The 22,161-nt window shown below is 42.8% G+C and overlaps 2 protein-coding genes across 14 annotated transcripts; both read right to left on the bottom strand.

Annotated features, from left to right (window-relative positions):
* Positions 1–1,550: 1,550 nt before the first annotated feature.
* On the bottom strand, positions 1,551–13,323 carry trim45 (tripartite motif containing 45). 13 transcript variants are annotated; one of them, XM_069178955.1, is made up of 10 exons: positions 13,238–13,323; positions 10,967–11,974; positions 9,914–10,650; positions 7,898–8,027; positions 7,470–7,584; positions 6,967–7,093; positions 5,743–5,817; positions 5,506–5,630; positions 2,317–4,642; positions 1,551–1,724 (listed from the first exon to the last, which is right to left on the bottom strand). In XM_069178955.1, the coding sequence occupies exons 2-8, from the start codon at positions 11,452–11,454 to the stop codon at positions 5,563–5,565; spliced, it is 1,740 nt and encodes a 579-aa protein (XP_069035056.1). In that variant the 5' UTR covers positions 11,455–11,974; positions 13,238–13,323; the 3' UTR covers positions 1,551–1,724; positions 2,317–4,642; positions 5,506–5,562. The 13 variants fall into 13 exon arrangements, with proteins under 13 accessions (XP_069035056.1, XP_069035055.1, XP_069035054.1 ...); XM_069178954.1 differs by having other exon boundaries at positions 2,317–4,676; XM_069178953.1 differs by having other exon boundaries at positions 2,317–4,734.
* Positions 13,324–13,864: 541 nt separating this feature from the next.
* On the bottom strand, positions 13,865–21,530 carry vtcn1 (V-set domain containing T cell activation inhibitor 1). The gene is made up of 5 exons (XM_006639365.3): positions 21,252–21,530; positions 18,018–18,082; positions 15,724–16,089; positions 14,892–15,143; positions 13,865–13,995 (listed from the first exon to the last, which is right to left on the bottom strand). Exons 1-5 carry the CDS (start codon positions 21,281–21,283, stop codon positions 13,880–13,882), a joined length of 831 nt encoding a protein of 276 aa, XP_006639428.2. The 5' UTR covers positions 21,284–21,530; the 3' UTR covers positions 13,865–13,879.
* Between the last annotated feature and the right edge of the window lie 631 nt (positions 21,531–22,161).

The following is a 22,161-nucleotide window of genomic DNA, read 5'->3' on the forward strand; positions in this document are numbered from 1 at the left end:
GGCTTATTTATTTGAGAAAATGCCTGATTTCCTATGTTGTGGAATCCTCAGGCTAAAAACGTTCTCCCCTAGTTTGGAGATATATGTTTTAGAATATGGAATTCTAAATGTAGAATTAATTTCCATGTGTTTTTGGGCATCCATGTCACAGGAAGGGAGATTTAGTCCTGAGTAGTAACCATTTATATTAGGACAAAGGTATTTATTTTCTTTTTGACCTGTTAAGATGTTTCATATTGTATTTAGAGTACAGGGATATAATTCTGGATTTTCTAGATTCTGTAGGATACAGGTCTCCAGAACACATATATTGTAAATAGTTGTATTTAATATTTGGTTGCATGGTTGTGTTACTTTGTTAATAAATATTTTTTTCCTGTCTGTCATGTCATTAGCCTGATTCATTACTCTATCACCAGAGCTGTGCTGGAGAATAAACAGAGCATGTTTGTCTTATGCTTGGGTGATTTTCTGACCTGCTAGTTTATTATCATCCATTATCAAAAAGGATGGTTTTGGATGATCTCTAAACTGCACAGAGCAAATTTCAACAAAAAAGCATTTTACATGAAGATAAATCATAAAGTATATAAATTGTGTCACATAGATCGTACACAAAAAAATCTGATTCTGATTATGATTTTAATCAGATACTGACAACTTCATTAACGTGACACAAAATGTTTGTCACAGAACTCAGTAGTATTTTAGTGACTTTCACTTGTGCACGATCCTACACCCCCAAGCGAAACACTGTGTTAATGTGCTTAATATCAATGTGCAATGAAGTGACCTCAGTATACTAACCTACCAACACTGATTGTGTGAAAAGGAAGGTATGATTTTCACAAACAATCTAAAAACTCAAGGAATCTACTGTATAGAGTCCATGATGCTATAAAGAATCAAATAACTAAGACATGCTCAGTGCCCAAAAGAACAGTAAGATTGCATGCATCTGGTTTGGTGATAAAATGTATGGTTTAGCGTCTTAAAATAGAAACAATTCTATAAATGCAGGATTTAAAATATTTTTAACCACTGATAAAAGCACATTAAACATGCAATACTGGAACACAGTCGGTATACCTTTGCTTTAAAAAATAAGAATCTCTTCATAAAGCTACAGTACATTCTTTTTTTTTTTCTTGTGCAGGTTAAATAGGTATAGTGCAGATTTAAAGTAAATGCTTTATTCTGCGCACCTTCAAGAACATTTATTTTAATTAATAAGTCAACAAGGAATTAATCAAAGACAGGAAGTCAGCTTTGTTTAGAATCTGGGTAGACTTTCCTGAAATACAGTTCTGAAATCCAAAAAAAGTGTGTGCAATGCAGCTGGCAGTAACTGATAACCACCTGGTGGGAAGTTAAACTTGTGCCAGCCGGGAAGAAATAAGCCAAAATACTGAGTCAGAAACATACAGTAGTTTCCAACAGTACCGGGGTTTCATTAGCAGTTTCGGCAAAAACACCAAAAAGAAAGTCCCATCCAACTAGTGCACCTGTGCTGCTTGCACTATCAGTTAACTCCAAAGTTTTGTATGATCTTCATTTGAAATGCTTTATTCTTTCAAAACACCTTTAATTTGGCAGCCAGATCCCATCCGGTAGATTTCCTAGTTCTAGCTGTGGACTCCAGCACCAGGACCCATGTGGATTTTTAATGATTTGCTGAACTGAGACGAGGAAACAGGAGAGGAGTTTGTACGTGTGCCGTCTAGCTACGAAGAAAAAAAAATGTGTTTTCATTGAGAAAATGCTGTAGTTACCAAGACACAACAAAGACCCTGTTTAGCTTCCTTTATCTGTTATGCAAATGAAGGATTGGGTTGGAGAAATCGGTGAAACAGGTCGAATTACAAAGCCCTTGAAGACGTGTTAGGAAAGCAGTATAAAAGGTAGACAGGTTTACAGGAACAAAGTAATTAGTGTGCTCTAAATATGATTGTCCACACAAATATGACACCTTCAATTTCAAGACAGCTAATTCCCCCGCCCACCCTAAAACCATCAAAACAAAAAATCCAATACATAAATATAATGCACTGGCTGCATTTCCTAAAATAATAAAGTTTTCTGTTTTGAAAACAAAATTATGCTTCAGCCTGTACTGTACCCAAGCGCCGCCACAGACTGTCTGGAGTCATACTGGAACGAAGCATTGCTGACAAGACAACGGTAGTTTGAACTGATGACAATGTGGCTCGTATTACACATCAGTTCTGATACATTACTATACATGGACCATATTAGAAGAGCAGAGCTGCTTTTCTAAATTTAAGAAAAGACCAAAACTAAGTCTGATATATTTACCTTTTCTTGTGAAAATGATTCTCATGATTTTGTTTCATCATAAAATGGGACGTCCGGAAATTACTTCCTGTGATAGACTGACATCTAGTGTCTGTCAGAGGAGGTACACCTTATAGTGGCAGACAATAAAATCTTGATTACCAGACGATTACTGAAAATCTGTATTATTCAAAAACACTTAAATTTCATCATATACTTAATGCATTAATGCAAGATTTTATAAGATGTGAAAGATTTATTGCAAGAAACGATCATTGACTCTTCAAGCTTGTTTAATTAAGCTTCATCATGACTGTTTATAGAGTACAATCCTGTTTCAGATTTATATTTATAGTTAGCATTGTTGTTCATAATGAACACAGACCAACATTAATGATAATAAATATATTATTTTCGCTCAGGTGGTCTGTTTGTAATGATCTAGAGAAAAGCTCAATCCAAAAGACTCAATATAGGGTGGTCAACCAGCATCTAGAAGAAGTCCATGTCTTCAGTGGTGTTTTAGATACACTGTAAGATTGCTTCAAGTCTACTTCAGATCAAACACTATTCAAGCCAAAAACCCATCAACATTATCCCTCATCGCATGAGTCTTCAAAGTTTAGGCTTACGTGTTTATAGGACACACAGGATTTACATCTTACAGATAACGTGGGGAAGCAATAAAAAAGGCAAACAATATGTCAGGACAGTTGATAGCACATCATTTAAACCAAAGGAAGTTATGTTAAAATGGCAAAATACAGTACTTAGACCTGATTGAGAGTACTTTGTGCAATTTTAATCACCCTGTTATAAAAGAGTGTTCCTCTGGAATTAGTCCAGACAAGAGCACCCAGACACACTCCAGGGTTAAAGGAATGAGCAATATTCTAATGCAACTGATGCTTTCAAGAGGTATTCAAAAACAGTACAATCTTTGGATTCTACTGGAACAATTGCACTAGTAATAAAAAAAAATGAGTAGAAGCCCTATTTCCCAATGTCACAGTATTGACAATGAAGAAAGAGTTGGCCCAGTGAGCATCTTCAGAATGAAGGAGAACCAGAAGGCACAAGAGGATACTACGAGGAGGTACTTTGAAAGCCTAGAACAGGCAACACTTCGTGATTCATGGGGAGGTGAGGGCATGAACAAGCAACTCGGCCACATGGCAGAAGCCTGCAAAAGCTGCTGGTGCCGTCTTCTTTCAGAAGCCACTGGAGGTGATCCTTGAATGAGCCACTAAGCTATGATAAGATAGGAGATAAGATCACTTTATCGGCCACATACAGTTTCTTGTATTAGGAATTTGTCTTTTAAATTTGTCTTTCGCATTTGTCTTTTCTTAGTAGATCAGAAAATGTGTCTTTTCTGATCTACTAAGAAGCACACTAGATGGCCCAAATGGCTTCTTCTCATTTGCAATCCTTCTTATGTTCTTACAAGTGAAAAAAACAAGCATTAAGGCAACACCCACCCGGCCACTCCGAACAGTTTAACTGCATGTAGATCCCTGTGCAGACACTTGGCAGACACAGAAGGGTATTTTTAACGCAGAAAACAGTCAATGACCATGTTAAAGCAATTTCATATGTAACACAAAACAACCTAATAATTCACAACCAGCATGTCAGGTACGTCAGTAAAACAAGATTGCAAAAATAACTTTCCAGTGCACATACAGACAAAAACACTTCTGTGCTAAGCCTTCTAAATAGTGAATTAAACATTTTCCTTTAGATATTGATGACACAATAACCTCATACCTCTTACCGCAGGTCCATTTTAATTACACAGTTAAACAGCCTTTGGTATTCTAATATTACAGTTCTGCAGTCTTGTTAAAAATTAAAAAAATTGAAACGAATATCAATTTGAAACAATATATAAAAATGTTGCAGCACCAAAACGCTGTTTGAGACTCGGTCACAGTGCCTTAATTTAACAGCAGCATTGCATTAACACAGAGGGAGGCAGAAGAGCAAGCGCTCGATGACCTTTTCGAAGACGTTTTAAACGTGTTAAACAAGGCACAAAAACCCAACACATTCGCCGAGTGTCTTTGTGCAGACCAACATACCAGAGGGACAGACACGACATTTTCTCTGACAAAGACACACTGACGAGGCTTGTTTGGCGCCGCTCCGGGCGGACACTTCCAGGACCGACACGGCTGTTCGGAAAGCCGGACCGTAGCGACCTGGCCTCTTGTTTCCGCCTCCAGCGGCTCCTCCCCTCTTCCCTCGCAGCAGGTGCAATCCAGGACTCGCCCGGATACCGGGAGATACTAACTGTGCTGGGAAGCTCCCGCTGGGAATCGGAATCTCTCCGCCTGGGTTTCAGCTCGAGGAAGAGAGGTTCTCTACAGGATGGCTCACTAAGCAGAGACAAATTGCAGCTTCTTTCCCCAAGAGCAGAATTTACCGCGTCGGAGGCTTTAACATAGCAAATAACAAGACATGCCTACTGAAATAAAATTCACATTTCTAGAGTCAATTTGTCTGCAACCTGGAAATCAATCACATCAATCAGAAATACTCCATCTGCTCGGGGCTAGTTCATTTCTTCCTTTCACACAAGTCAGTTTAAGTGACACAAAAATAATACACCATTAATTCATATTTTCATTGTAATAATACATGCTCACTCCTTTAATATCACAGCAAAATGATTAAAAAAACCTAACATTATTTTCTATTCAGTGTCATGGACAATAACACTTTGGAAACTTACATCCTTGCAGAAAATGAACCCCGTAAATTAATTTAAAAAAAAAACAACAACAGATAATATTAGTATCAAAATAAAAATATATCAAATGTATATCAAGATTGTCAGTAATTGTGCCACAAGAACAAAGGATGATTTCTGCACAGATTAATTAGAATAAAATACATAGGTCAGTATAATCATAATACTCCTATAACAAACAGAAGGGACAATTCTCCAAAATGAGAACAGAGGTGTGAAGTCAAGAAAAAGCAGTGACACACTTTTATAAATATGCATCACATGGCAGCTCTTGGCTTGAAAATGAAACAGCTCGTTTAAAAGCCTTCTCTTTTGATGAGATGCGGACAGATTATTTGCAGATCCAAACCTTCTCCAAGCGCAATGAACAGTCTGCAATGTGAACTTTGAGAAACTGCCCACGGACCGTGCTTTCTGCAGCTGGTCTGAGCTTCGTCTGAACGTGGGGGACTTACTGTGAAGTTGACTTTAGACGAGACAGATCTGTGACTTTTGGCTAATGTGAAATTCATTCAATGCAGAACGGAACACCGGTGATACACCAGGTCTTCCCTTCGTGCCATTCTGGAGCATTCTGGGTCTGTGGAAGAAGAGGCGAGGCTCACGCTGGTCCCCTCAGAGGGCCACGGTTCTGAAGAGACCGCGAGGCGAGCCTGTCCCGGCACCGAGGCCCAAACACTCGGAGTCCTCACTTCCACTTCCGCAGCAGGACCAGTGGGGCTTCCCGGGGTGCCCCGCGTGTCCGTGGCCACAGCCTTGGTACCCCCCTGAAGGGACGAGAGCCCACACGCAGCTGCTGAGCTCAGCCGGCCCAGGCACAGCTGCAACAATCACATTCTCCGGCGATACCCACGCTGAACAACATGAGCCCCCTTTCTTCTCAGAGAAAAGGTGCACAAACAGATAAATGCTGCCGATGTGTGAAATACTATGTAAAGTCTTCAATTTGTAATACAGAGGAATAAGGACAAGGTAATTCCACACTGAAAAGCAGACATGATGTTTGAGCCACGGCAGCCACATCAGTTCCTCTTATTGCCTTTCAGCATGGAATCATCCCCTGCATCCCCAGCCACGAGCACACTGATGCAGCTCCGCACTCCCGCATCACATGAAACATCACAAGAGCTATCGAACATTTTAAGTCACACAATTCACTCTAACTCTACATGCTGACTGGCAATTTCAGGGCACTTTCAATAATGCAAGCAAAGAAAATTATTAAAGGTTTCACTCACTCGCTCTCCTAAGTTCTCTGTTCAATAGCAAACAAGAGACTTTTTTTTTGTCAGCACATACACTGTAGGACGTTCTGCAATGAAACAAACTAAATTTGAAAAGAAAGTGATCAGTACTCCAGATATAGGCTGGGTAATGAAAACACCTGACGTTAATGACACAGGGCTAAATAGAACAGGTATCATTCTAGACTGCTGTGCAGTTATGGATCAATCAGCAATATAAATGTCTGATTTAAATGATAAGAAATGTCACAGCCACACCCACACCTCACTCCCATCCTTGAGGGAGGTCACACACCCAGATTAGTGCACACTGGGTAGTTTTTTGTTTGGTCACTAGTAAGAACACAATTAAATCCTTTCACCACTGATAAGGCTCACTGATACTCAGGGATAAAGAGGAACCACCCTCTGATTCTTACCTGTAACAAATGAAAATCTCATTCTTGACTGACTTATTAACTCTCAATCTTTCTGCTATTCAGACAGTCTGATGTTTTTTTAAGAGGTCAAAGTTTGCAGAGATTGCTTTACATTACAGAGCTTTATTTACTGCCAGGCTTGAGAGACTGGAGCAGACATCTAGACCGCACACAGAGAGGGAAGCCCTGCCTGTTGATCCCCTCTCTCGGTAGCAGTAGGAACACGAGGCTCCCCTGGCTGCGGCCTACTGACCTGGCATCGTCCCCCCACAGCCACAGCGGGCCTCCTTGCGCCCCCCGCTGGAGCAGAAGGTGCAGCAGTGGAAGGTGCCGCGGTGTCGGCGAGCCTTGCTCTTCACCAGCAGCACGAAGGGAGAGCCCTGGAAACACAGAACACAGCCTGCTGAGCGCGTGCCCCCGTCCCCCGCGGCAGCTCCTATCACACAGCACACAGTGAAGCCGAGCAAGAGTATTGTGTATAGTGCAGGGGCAACAGACGAGTATTGCAGAAATCGTGCGCATTTTTAGAAAAGTGGCACTCCAAAAATAGCAATAAAAGGAGTGATTGAGTAATATAAGGGAAAGTGTCAAAATTGGAGTACCAACTTAGCACAAGAGCAAACCAGTGCAATAATGTGCTACTACAATGTTTGTTACAGACATCACACGGATTGTCTGAAACAGTAAGTCTGAAGTGAATCTAGATGTGCAGTGCAGGCAGAAGAGGATATTTTACACGCCCTGAACACACATTACCTTGACATGCTGTCCCTTCACACGCACCCAAACACTGTAGGCCCCCGCCTCCACAGGGGTGTAGGACACATGGTACGATCCATCGTTATTGTCCACTACTGCAGCCTTTATGGCACTTAGGTGAAAACAAAGAAATGTGACTTCCCAGTGATCAAAAGCACGCACATACAGAGAATCATAAACATCCAAAATCCATGTGAAGATCTGGGATGTGCAGAATAGAATAAATGACTGGACTCAAGATGCAATATCATGTCCTTTCTCACAGCACAAAGTGCACAGAGGCTCAAGCTCAGAGTGTAAAGCCGGGCTCAAGCTCCCTGGCTTACTTAATCCCCGGGAAAGCCTCTGAAGCCCGGACTGCCAGGAGAATCACGTGAGGCACCAAGGCGCGGTGTGTTCGCTGTCTCCTCTCTCCCGAAACTCACCAGTCCTTCCTCTCGGTGTGGACGATGCTGACCTGCACGTTTTCCCCTCCTTTGCTCACCGGCTCCCCCGCCGCGTCCCTGCAGACCAGGGCGAAGTGTCCGGGCTGCTCCTGCCGGCCGGCCTGCAGCGCTGGGAGAGGAGGAGCAGCCCGTCTCAAGACCGAGAGTCTGCAAGGCAGGGGCCGGCTTCCGGCCTCCCTGACCCACACCTCCCAGCTCCCAGCTCCCGGCACTGAGCTGAACTAATCTGGACTGGAAGGGAAGATGTTGTTTCCCTCAAAGGCCTACCTTATACGCTTTCCTGTGTGAATGTTTTCTTTATTCTTTAAAGTGAGAATTATCCAGACAAGAAAAGCCCTTGATATAACAAAAAATAACAAGAGGCAGTAAAGTTACTGGAAACACTGTTAACCCCACGGACTGTAAAATTATTTGTGTTGCGCACATCTATAAAATGATGCTAAAATGAACTGAGTAATTATAGACCAGTAAATTTGATTTACAGGTCAGGCTATCTAAAACAAGGATAAGTGCTTAAATTAGGGTGATGTACCACAGAGATCTGTTTTTAGGCCCTAATTGAAACCAATGAAAGCAACATTAATAAGCATTGTAGAAGCTGCAAAGTGAATCTTTTTGACCGCAAAATTAATTAAAGACTTGGTAAACATCTGACAGATGATATTTGCAGAGTGTTTCATGTGATAGATGGCATTTGCAGAGATAACTGCAGAGTATTACAAACAGGTAGCAAAAAAACGGATCTTAAAGAAACTACTTGTAGAAAAAGATTTATCCATTTCTGTTCACATACAATTTTCTAGATAATATGTGGACTCAATAAAAAACGCTAACAATATTTGGATATATAGTTCGATGAGCAGAATTTAAATCAGGGGATGATAAGGTAAAATAGCACGTTAGACTAGAAAGAGCTCATTAAGTATACCGCTCACAAATTCGATCAGCACATTACAAAAAAGCTATTGCTGGTCTGAAATCAGTCTAAAGAAGAGTTACCAGTTACAGTCCAAGGCTTAAACAGAAGTCTTATAAAATTAAAATTAAAGAAACTTTAGTCTTGAACACAGAGCACTACAAAGGAACCCAATCCTAGCTTCCAAACTAATCAAAAGTACAGACAACATCAACTCTATCACCTTCATTTAAAAGTGCCTTAACATTGAGCACAAACTTTTTTAAACATTTCAGCAGCTCAATTCCCTCCTAATGAAAAGGACAGAGGGATGAAAGGTGCAGAGGGGATTTGGCGTGACTCACCTAGCTGAGCGAATGCAGTCTAGCTGTGAGGACAGGCTGCCCACACCCCCCTCTCTATAGCGAGGACTGAGCTGGGGAGCTGCTGAGGGTGTAGGTGGGGAGGCAGGGGGGATGTGTGACCAAAGTCACAGGTGTGGGACTTATATATGTAGGAAACCAGTGAAATTAGGATCTGACTTTCATCACAAACCTCTGATACAAACTCTATAGTCTTGTGAGAATCTGGATACAGTGACACAGACAAGTTGCCAAAGTCACATCCTACCAAAATAAGCTTGAGAGTCACATGGCTCCTCTTGTTTGCACATTTTTTATGTTTAATTTTTTACTCTCTATGCAGATTTGTGATTCAATGAGGGTAAAATTGGATGGCTTTCCTTACTGAGACACCCCATGAATCAAAGGGACTTTCTGGAATGTACTGTACATCAGACAGGAACAAAAAAACTCTCATTAAAGGGCCATCAAAGCAAGGAATGTTACCTGCTTATTACCTCACTTTACTTAGAAACACCTACAGCAACTACGACACGACCTACTCGAACTACTCAAAGAGGTACGTACTTGAGCAGGTCAAAAATAAGCAAATGTCTCACTGGTCACTAACCAGTTTTGCTATGTTGTTGTGGTTGGAGGGTCATTTGTGTGAACTCCCCTCATTTTCCAAGGGCCAAACAAGGGATTTCACAAAACAGAAAGAGTTCATTTCAAGGGATTTCACAAAACGCCTCCTACCTTCCCCATGAATGACGCACTTCTGAGGATCCACAGCCCTCACGCTGATCACGCCAAACAGCGGGTGGGGCCCGTCCTGCCCGGCGCTCTCCTGGGGGAGGAAGCGGATGTCGTCGGCGGCGGCGACAGGGTGGACGCTGTAGCTCAGCTCCGCCAGCCTCCTCAGGCGCCGCACCGTCACGCCCTTGGCCGCCAGGATCTCCGCCTCGGAGCCGTTGGCCAGCAGGCGCTCGGCGAAGTCCACCGCCGCCCTCACGTCCGCCAGCGCCTGCCCCAGCTGCGCCCCCTGCAGGAGCAGCTGGGAGCTCTTCCGGACGCGGGTGTCCTCCAGCCGCCGGAGCAGCTCCTGGCCGTGCCTCTCCACGGCCCGCACGTGCTCCTCCGTGAAGGCGCGGACCTCCCGGGCCACGTCCTCGGCCCGGGCCCGCACCGCCTCGCGCGCCCGCTCCACGCCGCGCAGGGCCTCCCCCAGCCGGCCGGCGTGCGGCTGCACGCGCCGCACCAGCTGCCTGATGTACTCCCCGTGCCGCGGGAGGACGTGGGCGGCGTAGTCACACGCGTGCTCCCGGTGGGCCGCCACCACGCACTCGCGGCACAGCGGCCGGTCGCACGTCTCGCAGAACAGCCTCAGCTCCTCGCCGGGGTGCAGCGGGCACAGCACGGGCATCGCCACCCGCCCGCTCCTCCGCAGGTCCTGCAGACGCACCACGGCGTGGGAGGAGGTCTTCTTCTGCCTCCTGCAGGGACAGACACGCGCCAGTCCGGCAGGGGTCACCTGGGACCTCCCCAACGAGAAGGCCCCATGCTTTCCACCGCAGGTCGGACACGACCGGGCGGACTCCTCAGACCCCATGAGTCCGCCGTGTGGACTGCCAAGGCAGAGAGGCAGATAGAGCGCACGTTCAATAAACTGCAGGAGAGGTTAAGAAATGCCAATTAGGAGCTTCATTTAGAACGACAAAATCAGATCCTTATCCAACCCTAGATAACCAGGTCATCTCTAAACTGCACTTCGCGTCTCCCCGGCACAGCCCAGCGCAAGGCGCCACCCACCTGTGCGCCTGGCAGCAGAACTCGCACAGGTTGGCGCTGCACTCGCCGCACCGCCTCTCGGCCGACCCCTCGCCGCACAGGTCGCACGCCAGCTCGCAGCTCTCGTCCAGGAGGCTCTCTAGGAGAACGTCGTTCAGGGCCAGGTGGTCTGTAGTCAGCCCGTCCACCCCGCCGGGCGGCAGGGGCGCTTCCGAGTCGCACACCGGGCACAGGACGGTGACCGAGGGCCGCTCCCCCGGGCGGGCCGGGGCTGACGCCTCCGCTCCCCGAACCCCCGGCCCGGAAACCGGTTCCAGTCGCCGGATGCAGTCCGCGCAGAAAGTGTGCAGGCAGGGCAGGATTTTGGGGTCACTGTAAAGGTGCTTGCACACGTAACACACCGCCCTGGAGTTGACAGCCTGTCCATTCGCCCTGGAGGCGGTACCCTGGTCCAGTACGGGGGGCTTCACCGGATCGCCCCCCAGTTCCCTTTCGCCATTCAGTGACATCTTGAAATGCGACAGCTTGCGGCGACTTCGGTCGCTTACCGTGGCGGCACAAACAACAGTGTCCGAACACAGCTCCGAACCCCGTTCAGCTACAAGGATTTTTTTTTTCCAAGAAACGTGACTACAAAAGACATAAATCGGCCTCACTAGAGCAACACAGCAAAAGCTTGCTTTCACCAAGATCACTTCCAGCAGCCGAGCAGCTCGGCGCACGGGAGTCTGAATCCCAACGATACACCGAATTCCTGCACAGTTTTAAACTTTCATCCCACCACAACCTTATCACTGCGTGCACTTTTTGCGTCTAGTTCACATAATTAGATATGTATATAATGAAATCCCAAACTTTTCAAGCGTTTTCGCCACTTCTCTTTAACTCGGACACCTCAGTTCACCGACCGGACCGCCCCTCTCCACTCAGAACAGGCCATTTGCGAGAGAGGCGCGGTTCAGCATAACTTGCAGCAGAAAAGACAGCTCTTCCCACAGTTTTTCCTAGAGGAATATGCTCTGTCCCCACCTGCTGGATCGATAGACCACGGTAGAGAGCAGACTTTCAGTCCACAACTTCGATCCGATGACCAGTTTTACACATTCAAAATGCTTAGCGCTATTCTGGTAACAAAAATCTTATAAAATCAAGACAAATTTAATTATACTTAATTAAAAATGTATTGAATCTATAAAACCATTAGAGTATATATTTTTGGCTCAGACACTCGTTTGACAAAATGGAGAATTCAAGTTGTTGTTTTTTTCCATTATGATAACTAAAATAAATTTCTCTGAATTTGATACACTCAAGACAACAGCGACGAAGGGTACCTGTTAAACATTTTATTTCGAGAAACTGACGAAACAAAAGTGCAAAGGACATTTATTCAAACGTAATGCCTTAATGGCAATATTTAATAGGGAACGTGGAGTACATATTTATTGGACTTTAATTTTATAATGTCACTTCTTGTTATAACATGAGTGTCAGTCTGTCACTAATCGGTGACATATATTTAGAATACTTTTATAGCTGCTAATATTGTGTGCAGCTTTTAAAACACTACAACTACACTGTACAGGCAAATGGAATACTTTAACAGATTATGAAACAACATGTTACATTGTGTTGTGTTTTTTTAAATTAGCATACAGACAAATATTGTTGAGTATTTCAAAGGCTGTAGAATTTCTGATACTTATCTAAACACGGGTAAAAAGCAGGAGAATAAACGAAATGTACATGAACACGGTGACGTCTTCATTTAACCATCCAGTATATTTAAACAGTTTTTTTGACAGTATTTAAATTGTACATAATTTTCAATATATACTTCGTAGAGCCTTCGGCTTTTCGTATAAATATACAAACGATTCTAGTAAAACGGCGCGTATAGAATGTGTATGATGATTAGTGCACTACTGTTTGTTATCGCAGTGTTTCTGAAATGCAGCACTAGATGGGGCACTTCTGTTGTACCCTTGAGCGAAGTACTGAACTTTACTCACATTACAGTGCTGGGCGCCAGTAACATGCCCCGGCATATGAATGGATAAAGGAGTCCATCAAATAAATTATCACCAATAACACGATACAATATAAATCATTTCGTCGTAAAGCGAAATAATTAAAAGTTTAACATCGGAGGTCTGAGTTTCAACAGAGTACTGGAGCACAGGACTGTATATAGCAGAAAAACCACGGGCCATTATATTTAAACACGAGCACCTAAACAGCACAAAAGACTGGAAACACGTTCTGACGTCTTCGACTCAAAAGTAGTATTACCGCGCAGTGGGGCAGGGCGTGTCATCCCGCGTATGATTGCTGGCTCTGGTTACTTTTGTAAACTCCGAGAAACCGCCAGGGCTTACTGCTGTAACCACGAAGTGCCTGCCCAGGCTCAGCAGAGTAAACACGGCGACAGGGCTGTATTATGATGTCCCTCCTGCACGCCAACACCGTCACCCACAGACCCACCCGTCCACTGCCGCCCCAGCTGCAGGAAACCCACAGGCTCCTCTCTTTCCAGTGAACACTTGCTTTCGTCCATGAACACGTAACTGAACTATTCTACAACATCCTACTACAGCGATCTCGAGGCCTCGGGGTGTTCTAGTTTGGTCTGCCCTCCCTCCATGTTTGTCCTGAATAAACCTTCCAAATACCACTGTTATTTACCATTCTTATTATCTGGTCACAATCCGCACTGCTTTTTTAATTCCTCGCATGAATCTTCGCTGTTTTCTTTAACAGGGGTGGCTTGTTTGCATGGAAACATTACCAACTAGGTCCTTATTTCGGGGAGAAAGAGAATCATTCTTTTTTTTTTAATCCTGATACAATACAATAATCCTCAACCCGTCCCGCACAGCATCAGTTCATATGCGTTGATGAAGCTTCTTGAACTCGCGTCGGTCAACATTCAAGTCAACAGACAGTCCAGTACATCCAAAGCAGAACATAGCTTACAGCAGACTTAGGGTCCAATGGGCGTTGGTCCGCACTGCTGAACACGAAGTAAGTACTGTCTCTTACACCACTGTCTGCAGGGAGGGGAAATACAAATATAGCGGATTTTCAGTAAAGCAAAGGATACAGTATTGTATATACAGCATTAGTATTATCTCATGGGGCCATGTTATTGGAGCAGTCATCGGGACTTTAAACTATTAGTAAACTATGGTAATATCGCATACGTATCCATTTCAATCTAAGAAGACATCGGGTTTAGAAGAAATTTAACGTTCTGCTACCTACCTACGGAAGCTTATTAGCGCCACAGAAAAAAAACAATGTATCTCGTTTATATGAGACAACTATTGCGTTTAAACACAGAAGTTAATTTAGAATAATGTTGCCTACTATATAAATATATATCGCATTCTATATGCAATAATATTGTCAAGTGCAAAGTAGCATTGACTTCATCAACAGCAGGATATGGTCACACTCCTCTTGTTGGAAAAAAAATACTCTAAGGGAGCACGTGTTCTGTCATGGACATCACCGTGTCAGTAACCATTCCCAGGTTAAACGCGTGTTTCTGTGCCAAGTACAAATGACACTGTTTTCCAAACGTATGTTCTTCTTGATGTGAAACTGCAGAAACATGTCTTGTACCCGAGTTTTTGCCGACTCTGCAGTTTCACAATGCTACTTTGCATGGGACAATATTATTGCATATATAATGTGATACATTACTATAGTAGGCAACATTGTCCACAAATTAACTTTTGCGCTTAAACGAAATCGTTTTCTCGTATAAACTCATTAATTGTCTCGTATAAATGCAATACTATCTCATATAAATGAGATTTGTTTCTCGTTGGCGCTAAAACGCTTCCGTACCTAACTACTGCACTTTAACACATCACTAAGGATGAGCTGATAATACACACACAATATATCAGATATGCAGAGAGCCACGATCATGCTTTACCTGTCACCGTTGCTTGAGACACGGATTTCACTAGACTGTTCCCTATGGTGCAGGTGAGGACGTCAGAAACATTAAAGTTCGTCAGCGCTGACGTCACTTCAACTATTCCGGCAGGGTTGCTGATGAAACTAGTGCTCGCGTTCAGATCGGTTCCTTCAGAGTTTGTCCAGGTAACGCTCGGCCTGGGATACCACCTCTGTGCCACAGCCTTCAGTGTCTTATTTGGGGTAGTGAATGTTGGAGAAGAATAAGCTGAAATATAAAACATACCCATAGAAGAGTTTATTTATTCACTGGTTTCATTGTTGTTGTCCCGTGTGTTTTTAATCCGAAGTCTCAGTACAACGTTCTGCTCTGTTTGTTGGACGCCAGCACAACCGGTCGTCCTGGGCTTCAGCTGTCTGACCCTATGAGTTCTGTTCTGTGTGGGCTGGATTCCTCCCCCAGAAAAGACTGCACTTTAGCTGCCAGCAGAACACTGCACTATGTACTGTAGCATGAAAAAAAAAAACATTTGAACAGGGCTGTTTTATTATTTTAATTAAAAATCTATTAGGCTGCGCACAATTCTGGAAAATCAAATGACGTGATTGTTTTAGTCTAACCCTGAACTTCACATTTTTATTAACACTATACATCTTGTGGGACAATGCATGATGAAAATGTTGATGACCAAAGACTCTCTGGTAGGAGCAGTCTCCTACCCAGTAGCCTGGTTTCTGTGGTAGACAGACCTTTTCTACTAAACTGAAAATGGTCAGATTCCAAATCCATGGGTAACTGATTCTAGAGACACTGACGTACAGACTAAGTGAACAGAAGGAGCTCATACCAGCCACCCGGAGATGTATATTGACTTCACCCTGACCATTGGATGCACTGACTGAACACTTGTACAGTCCCTCGTCCTTGACCTGGACACTCCTCAGGAGCAGTGATGCGTTGCCATTGGAGATGACATCTGGGAACAGCTGGGCTCTGTTTATGAAATCCGGGTTCTGGGTCTGCTGCTGTCCGACTGCGTTGGCGTACTTGTAGACAACACCAGTCAGGCCCTCCTTTTCCCAGGTTATCGCAATTTGTGTGACTCCTTTGCCGTTTGTATTCAATGGGTTGAATTTGCAGCCCAGCACTACTGCATCGTTAATGTTGCCTACTGGATATGGGTTTGGACTTCCCACAGTTGAAGGCTGTGCTCCTAGAAAAGAAACACACGAGCTTTGCTTAGCCGTTTGAAGAAATATTACAGTTGGAGTGAGTAGTGAGCACACTGTCACGGACGTCCAAAGGGACTAACCGTGGGGAGCAGGAGAGCAGAAAAAGACCCATATGCGTAGCGGCGAGACGGGAAAAAGGCCCGGGCTCATTAGTGCAAAGAGTTCAGGAATGCCGTATAGAAACCTATGCCCTCAGGGAGCGGACGTGGGGCGCCCTGGTGCTAGGCGGGTCTCAGGACATCCAAACATCAATGCTGAGCCAGGACAGAGTGCAAGACCAGGAAATATATAGCCCAAGGGAAAGAGAGGGACAGGAAGGACAGCAGACCGGAAACTAGGGACAGGACAGAGAAGGAGCGCCCTCTGGCTGCAGAGGGCGTGACACACACAAGCTCGAGATATGTTTTAATTTAAAGTTAAAGGTGAAACGAGCTATCTTTGTGGAAAATGAAAACCTTGTGCTTGTTCCAATTTGTAACCAGATATAAACTGATATGTCAGCAATTTACTGACATGTTCACATCTAAAATTTCAAAAGGTAAGAATATTTGGAACAATTACTGCCATTCAATGAGAACCCGTGTGAAATATGTGTATGAAATGTTAAGAAGAGGAAAAATGGAATGGAAAACTTCAGAAGATGAATTACAGCCCTGAAGGTGGTGCCTTCTTTGGCTCATACTGTATGTGCTCTTTTTCCCCACATTTGGAATTGAAACCTGGATGCAAAAAATCAGGAATGGTTCAGAAAGCACAACATAAACGTACTGTATAAGCACAGAAAGAGGCATGCTGAGTAGTGCAAGAAGAGACAGGAAAAGACCTCTTTTTAGCATTATTGCTGGAGTTGAAAACAGCGAAAACAACCATACGCTGGACACGGCGAGAGGAATGTGTCAATGTTAGAGCAAGGAAATTCAGAGCTGGATCCCAAGATACTGGATACAAGAGAAGACAAACAGGGAGGCATCGTGGAAAATGGGAAAATGTACAGTCATTAAGATGCTTGTAGGAGCAACAGGGATGAAGGGCTGAAAATGTGGAAGGTCTCCAGAGAGGGCAGAAGATTCGGAGGGGCTGAGGATACCCAGAAAGTAAAGCTTACCTCACTTTACCTCAATCAAAATGTACCAAATAAAAATGAATCTTACACTATTATCAGATTCATTGGTTACATAAACACTGTCCCCAAGTCTTACAGCACCCTTTTCTAGAGGAAAGGTGTATTGTTTTGAATGCGTGGAACCGACTTTAAGGGTGATGCAGTATCTGTGAAAACACCGAAGTAAGTGAATTCCTGTTGTGCTGAAGGGAGTGGTTAAAGCAGACACTCAGCTTTATAATAAAAGCAACAAAATACACGTGAAATGCAAAATAAATGACTCATCTTTGACTAAAGTCTTTGTTGCACCCTTACATTAGAATTTTGCTTTCTGTGGTTTTTACAGCCTGTAGTTTACATTTGAGCACAGTTCTTGGCATCTTTCCAGAAATGTTTTTGGCTGTTGTCATGATGTGCGAAATCAGCATTAGAGAACACATTACATTGAATATCTTAAGTGTATCTTCAGCACAGAGCTAAGATTATATTAAAAATTAAATTATAGGTAAACTATGACATAAATATTGCATTTCCCCCAAAATTGTGCTTCTACACAACTAGTTTATAAATGTACCATTTAATTTTCGTTTACAGGAACATTTGGTGTCCTTTTAAGGCTAGGTCTTGCCTCACAGGAGGCTGCATATGTTTGTAATGTATTTTGGAACCATGTGTTACTCACATCATGTAATGTGAAGAATATGTGAAAATTACATTTAAGGTTTCTTCTAAGAGTGGTTTTATATGTGTATATGACATATACTGTATAAATATCGTACTTCAATTTTTGAAATATTGGATACTCACGTGAAAATGCTAAGGCTAGGATGAAGATGATAAGTCCAGCAATGACGACTATCAGAACAATCATGCTGTGAAAAAAGGAGAATCGTTACTGTAGATGAAACACTGCATGTGTACTGCATGTCCTTCGTAGTTTTGCTCAGCCTTGATGAATCAGATCTAAAAGGTGATTCAGCAGAACAGTCCAAGTGCAAAACAAGAGCTTGTGATAGAAATAAAAAGAGACTTCCCGTATAGTGCAGTATACTTACATAGAACACCTTGGTCCTGTATATTTTTAAAGGTCTGATTTTCAGATTTAATCAATAGTTTTGACTCCTCCAGGAGCCACTTCCCGCAGGAGTGTTGAGCAAGTGTTGAGCTCCCCCGGGCTCTGTCTGCAGCTCCTGCCACACATGTCCCAGCAGAGTTGGGACGACCAGCTCTCTGACGCTGTCTTGAGCAGATGCCCGTTTAGCGGACGGTTCGTTCTTGCGTTTGCCCAAGTTTAATACCCAGTGGCCATGAAGTCAGCTCCGAAAGCCAGGTTGAGCTTTGGATCCAGGAACTACCAGACGTGAACTTTGGATATTACGCAGCATTAACTTTCAACACATTTACCTAGTGGCACTACATTTAAGTCATTTGTATATAAATCTATTTATACTGTATATAACTGATGTGTGGCTGTCTCACAGCCCCGGATTCTGGGTTCGATTCTAGACTGGGGTGCCTTCTGTGTGGAGTTTGTTCGTCTCACAGTTTTCAAACGTATTTTCTCCAGGTACTCCCGTTCCCACCTGTCTCCTGAAGATAAGTGCTCTAACATGGCAGATTTACCACTGTCTCTAAATTGTGCATAGTCCTGCCTTGCGCCCTGTGCCTGCAGGATAGGTCTGGTTTGCTCTGACCCTTATGAGCATTAAATAGTTCAGGTAATGGATGGATGTTATTTTTTAGCTAGGCTGTAGATATATCTACAGTAGTACTTGTTTTCTGTCACCTTTCACTATATTATTTTTTAATTAATTCATGTGGAATAAATAAGATGCACACCTGTGTTTTCCTTTCTCAATCAAATTTTTGTTACTTTGCATTAAGAACTCAAATACACTTGGAGGCTACTGTACAATAAAAAAAATAACTGTAACGTTTTTGAGTTTATGCATTTAAGGACCTGAAAAGTATGCATTGAAACGGTATGAAGTTAAACAGCAGACTAATAATCTACTTGTAAATACATTTTGTAAAGTTTCTACATCATTCTGTGATCTTAGATCTTGTGTAATACCTGTTGAAAAGTGTTCTCCATGTCATCTCATGATCCAACATACAAAACATTCAGATGTGATGCAAAATTATTCAAAAATTAGACAAAAATGTTGAACATCAGCTTGAGTGTTCATGCTAATGCTTCGTCACTTGCAGGACCAGTTACTAAGAGCCATTGGCTTGTCTTGAATTTTATCATTTGTCCCAGAGAGCTTGTGACAGTTTCTTTAAATGCAATAATACATATCATTTAGACGCAATCATTTTGGGGTTGTAAAGTAGATGACAGATAATAGCAGCAAGGCAGAGAACACAGGGAATTGTGATAACTTTGTACAACTTTCTAATTTGAATCTGCTTTAAACCCATCCTTTAGTGTACCACATGTGCATCATAATACTTTAAGAACCAAATATGTCAGAAAACCTGTGTGTGAACAAACACTTCCCTGCACTCGAATGCATTGCTCTTGTGTTTCATTTAATGGCACCCTGCCTTGTGTTTGATTTTTGCTGAAGCACATGTGCCTGACAGACTAGCATTTTCGGTTGCTATAGAGCATTTTGTACAGTGTGGGTTTCACAAGAGGCTTAACAAGATAGGGGTGTGGATGAGAGAAAAGTGTGGTCAGTCTAGTTAGACAAGCTTCAGAATCAACACAATTGTTAATTATATAAACTGTATCTCTTTCTGTGAGTGAACCTGTCCGCTGAAATGGGTTAATTCCAAAGGAGAGAAAGTTTTGTCACTTTTTTTATTCACATGCTGGTGACATGATTATGCATAGCAGTTGTTTTCCAAAATATGGATGGTGTTTGCACTCTGAATACAGCACTCTTCCATGAAGACCTTACAGAACAGGGCTGTCTATCCTGGACCTGGAGGGTCAGTGTGTTTCTCGGTTTCACTCCAACTCAGCTCTTAACCAAGCACAGCTGGAGCTCAACCAGATGGTTACAGGCTTACTTGTAGCACCTGAACAGCACTGGGTTATTTCCTAAATTTCCTAAAAAATTGTTTTTGAGTATGTATAGATTTATTTTTAATTCTTATGTAATAAAACTCACTAAGTACTATTTAATATACATTTTACACTTGATGCCTGTGTGACTATACAGTATGACTTCATGTCTCACCCATGTTCTCATTGTAAATTAAATGTGCTCTTAACTGATGTGGGTATTTTTAAAAAAAGAAATGAAACATGTATAGTCCAGTCCCAGAGATAACTTGCTCATTTCAAGTTTGTTTGGAAGAAAAACAGCAGGCAGATATTGAGTGAAAAAGGTGACTTGTGATAATCGTCTGATAAACATCTAAACTTAAGTTTGAAAGCTTAACAGTGCATTCTAAAACAATTACAATATACAGTAAATTTGATACTTAAAGCAATTCAGTTTAACAAACTCCACCAAGGGCCAGTTTTGTTTCTCCTTTTGAACACATGCAATAGTATGGTTAATTAAATATTGTTTTATGAGATTTTGAAATGGCAAAGATGTGTTTCAAACTCCACGTAGTCTATTAGCTTTCAACAGAATTCAAGATCACAATGTCATATTTTTAGTGTTTATTAATATATGCTAATGTATCAGAAATTGTGTTTACTTTCAATCAGGTTTTGTTTGTTTTTAATGATTGTTGCTTGCCCTTATTTAACAAAACGACTGCCGTTTCGACAATAGAAATGTCAGTTTGACCTCAGGGAAAACATGAAGACTACAGTTCAGCCTGTATTAGATAACAAAATAAAGAACTTTCCTATTTACAAGAATGATGTTTCGAAAAAAATTAAATCTATACATCACACCAACTTCAATTAGAATTAGTCTAGAAACAAAAGAGAACCTGAAAAGCAAATCCTTGTATGTGCACAATGTAACTTTCTGTGTTTTATTGTATTTTATTGTAGGCGATGAATCAGGTGTTATTTTCATACAGTCGAAGTAGGGCTAGTTTGTAAAAGCCAAGTAAAGGACACAGTACCTCCAGAAGATGATCTGTCCAATCGAAGCCATGTCATTGCCACCCAAGCAGCAGTTGTGACTCTCACACAAAGCGCAGGTCTTTCTAGGGAAACTGTTCTTTTGCACTCTGGTATGCTGCCTGGAGCAAGGAGTGGCCAGACGCTCAGTGTTACTTGGCACAGTGAGCCAAGTTCCACCTGTCCAACATGCAAACCCAGGAGGGCGAGACAGCCTGTGGTTTCGCTCCTGCTGTCCCGCTGCTGCTATACAAGGGCGCAGGAAGTCGTCTTTGAATGTAAATATTGTGCTTGGAAGGCGTGTGCTGACTGCACCCTGCAGAACTCCAGTGGCCCATCCAGGGTGTAACCTGCCTGGCGTCCATTGTCTGCCGGATTAGGGCCCGGCTCCCTGCAGCCCCGTACTGGGCTAAGTGCTTCATGGAAACGCTATTAGTATTAGGAAGCGTTCTAGGAGCATAAAGGCACAAGCCTCTCGATTCAGAGACAGCCTCTTCCTGCAGGCTGTCAGATTGTTGAATCCTACTTCTACCACAGACTCATACTGCTGCTTTTTTACTGCATACTGCTTGTGCTGCCTTTTTAACTTTGATATTTAACTTTGTTTCTGCTGCTGTTTTGTGTTGGTTTTTGGTATTTCCTTAGCGTCTAAGCAGCATACATGCCAATACACATTTTAATTGCACAGGTGTATATGACAACTAACCTGTAGTGAACTGGACAAAACATCAAGGGACTTATATAGACACACTATGACAAAAAATAACGAGAAGGATATTGAGTGGTATAACTGTGTATCCGTTACAACAGAATTGTTTCCCCTCATTTTTAGATTTTACTTTTCATGTTTTCCAGTCAGTATTCACGAGTGAATTCATGGATGTCCCTGACACTCTCCTTAGGAAGCTGCAA

The sequence above is a fragment of the Lepisosteus oculatus genome, chromosome 15 (genome assembly GCF_040954835.1).
Source record: "Lepisosteus oculatus isolate fLepOcu1 chromosome 15, fLepOcu1.hap2, whole genome shotgun sequence".
NCBI classification, from domain to species: Eukaryota; Metazoa; Chordata; class Actinopteri; order Semionotiformes; family Lepisosteidae; genus Lepisosteus; species Lepisosteus oculatus.

Excerpts from the sequence above, each read along its gene's own strand:
- vtcn1 (XM_006639365.3), bottom strand. The coding sequence starts at position 21,283 with ATGGCTTCGATTGGACAGATCATCTTCTGGAG. Across the intron at positions 18,083-21,251 it reads GGACAGATCATCTTCTGGAG|CATGATTGTTCTGATAGTCG; the intron begins GTACTGTGTCCT and ends CTTTTTTCACAG. Across the intron at positions 13,996-14,891 it reads GTCTCAAGCAACGGTGACAG|ACAGTGGTGTAAGAGACAGT; the intron begins GTAAAGCATGAT and ends CCCTCCCTGCAG.
- trim45 (XM_069178950.1), bottom strand. The coding sequence starts at position 11,454 with ATGTCACTGAATGGCGAAAGGGAACTGGGGGGCGATCCGGTGAAGCCC. Across the intron at positions 7,585-7,897 it reads CACACCGAGAGGAAGGACTG|TGCCATAAAGGCTGCAGTAG; the intron begins GTGAGTTTCGGG and ends TTTTCACCTAAG. Across the intron at positions 5,818-6,966 it reads CTGTGGGGGGACGATGCCAG|GGGGGTACCAAGGCTGTGGC; the intron begins GTCAGTAGGCCG and ends TCGTCCCTTCAG.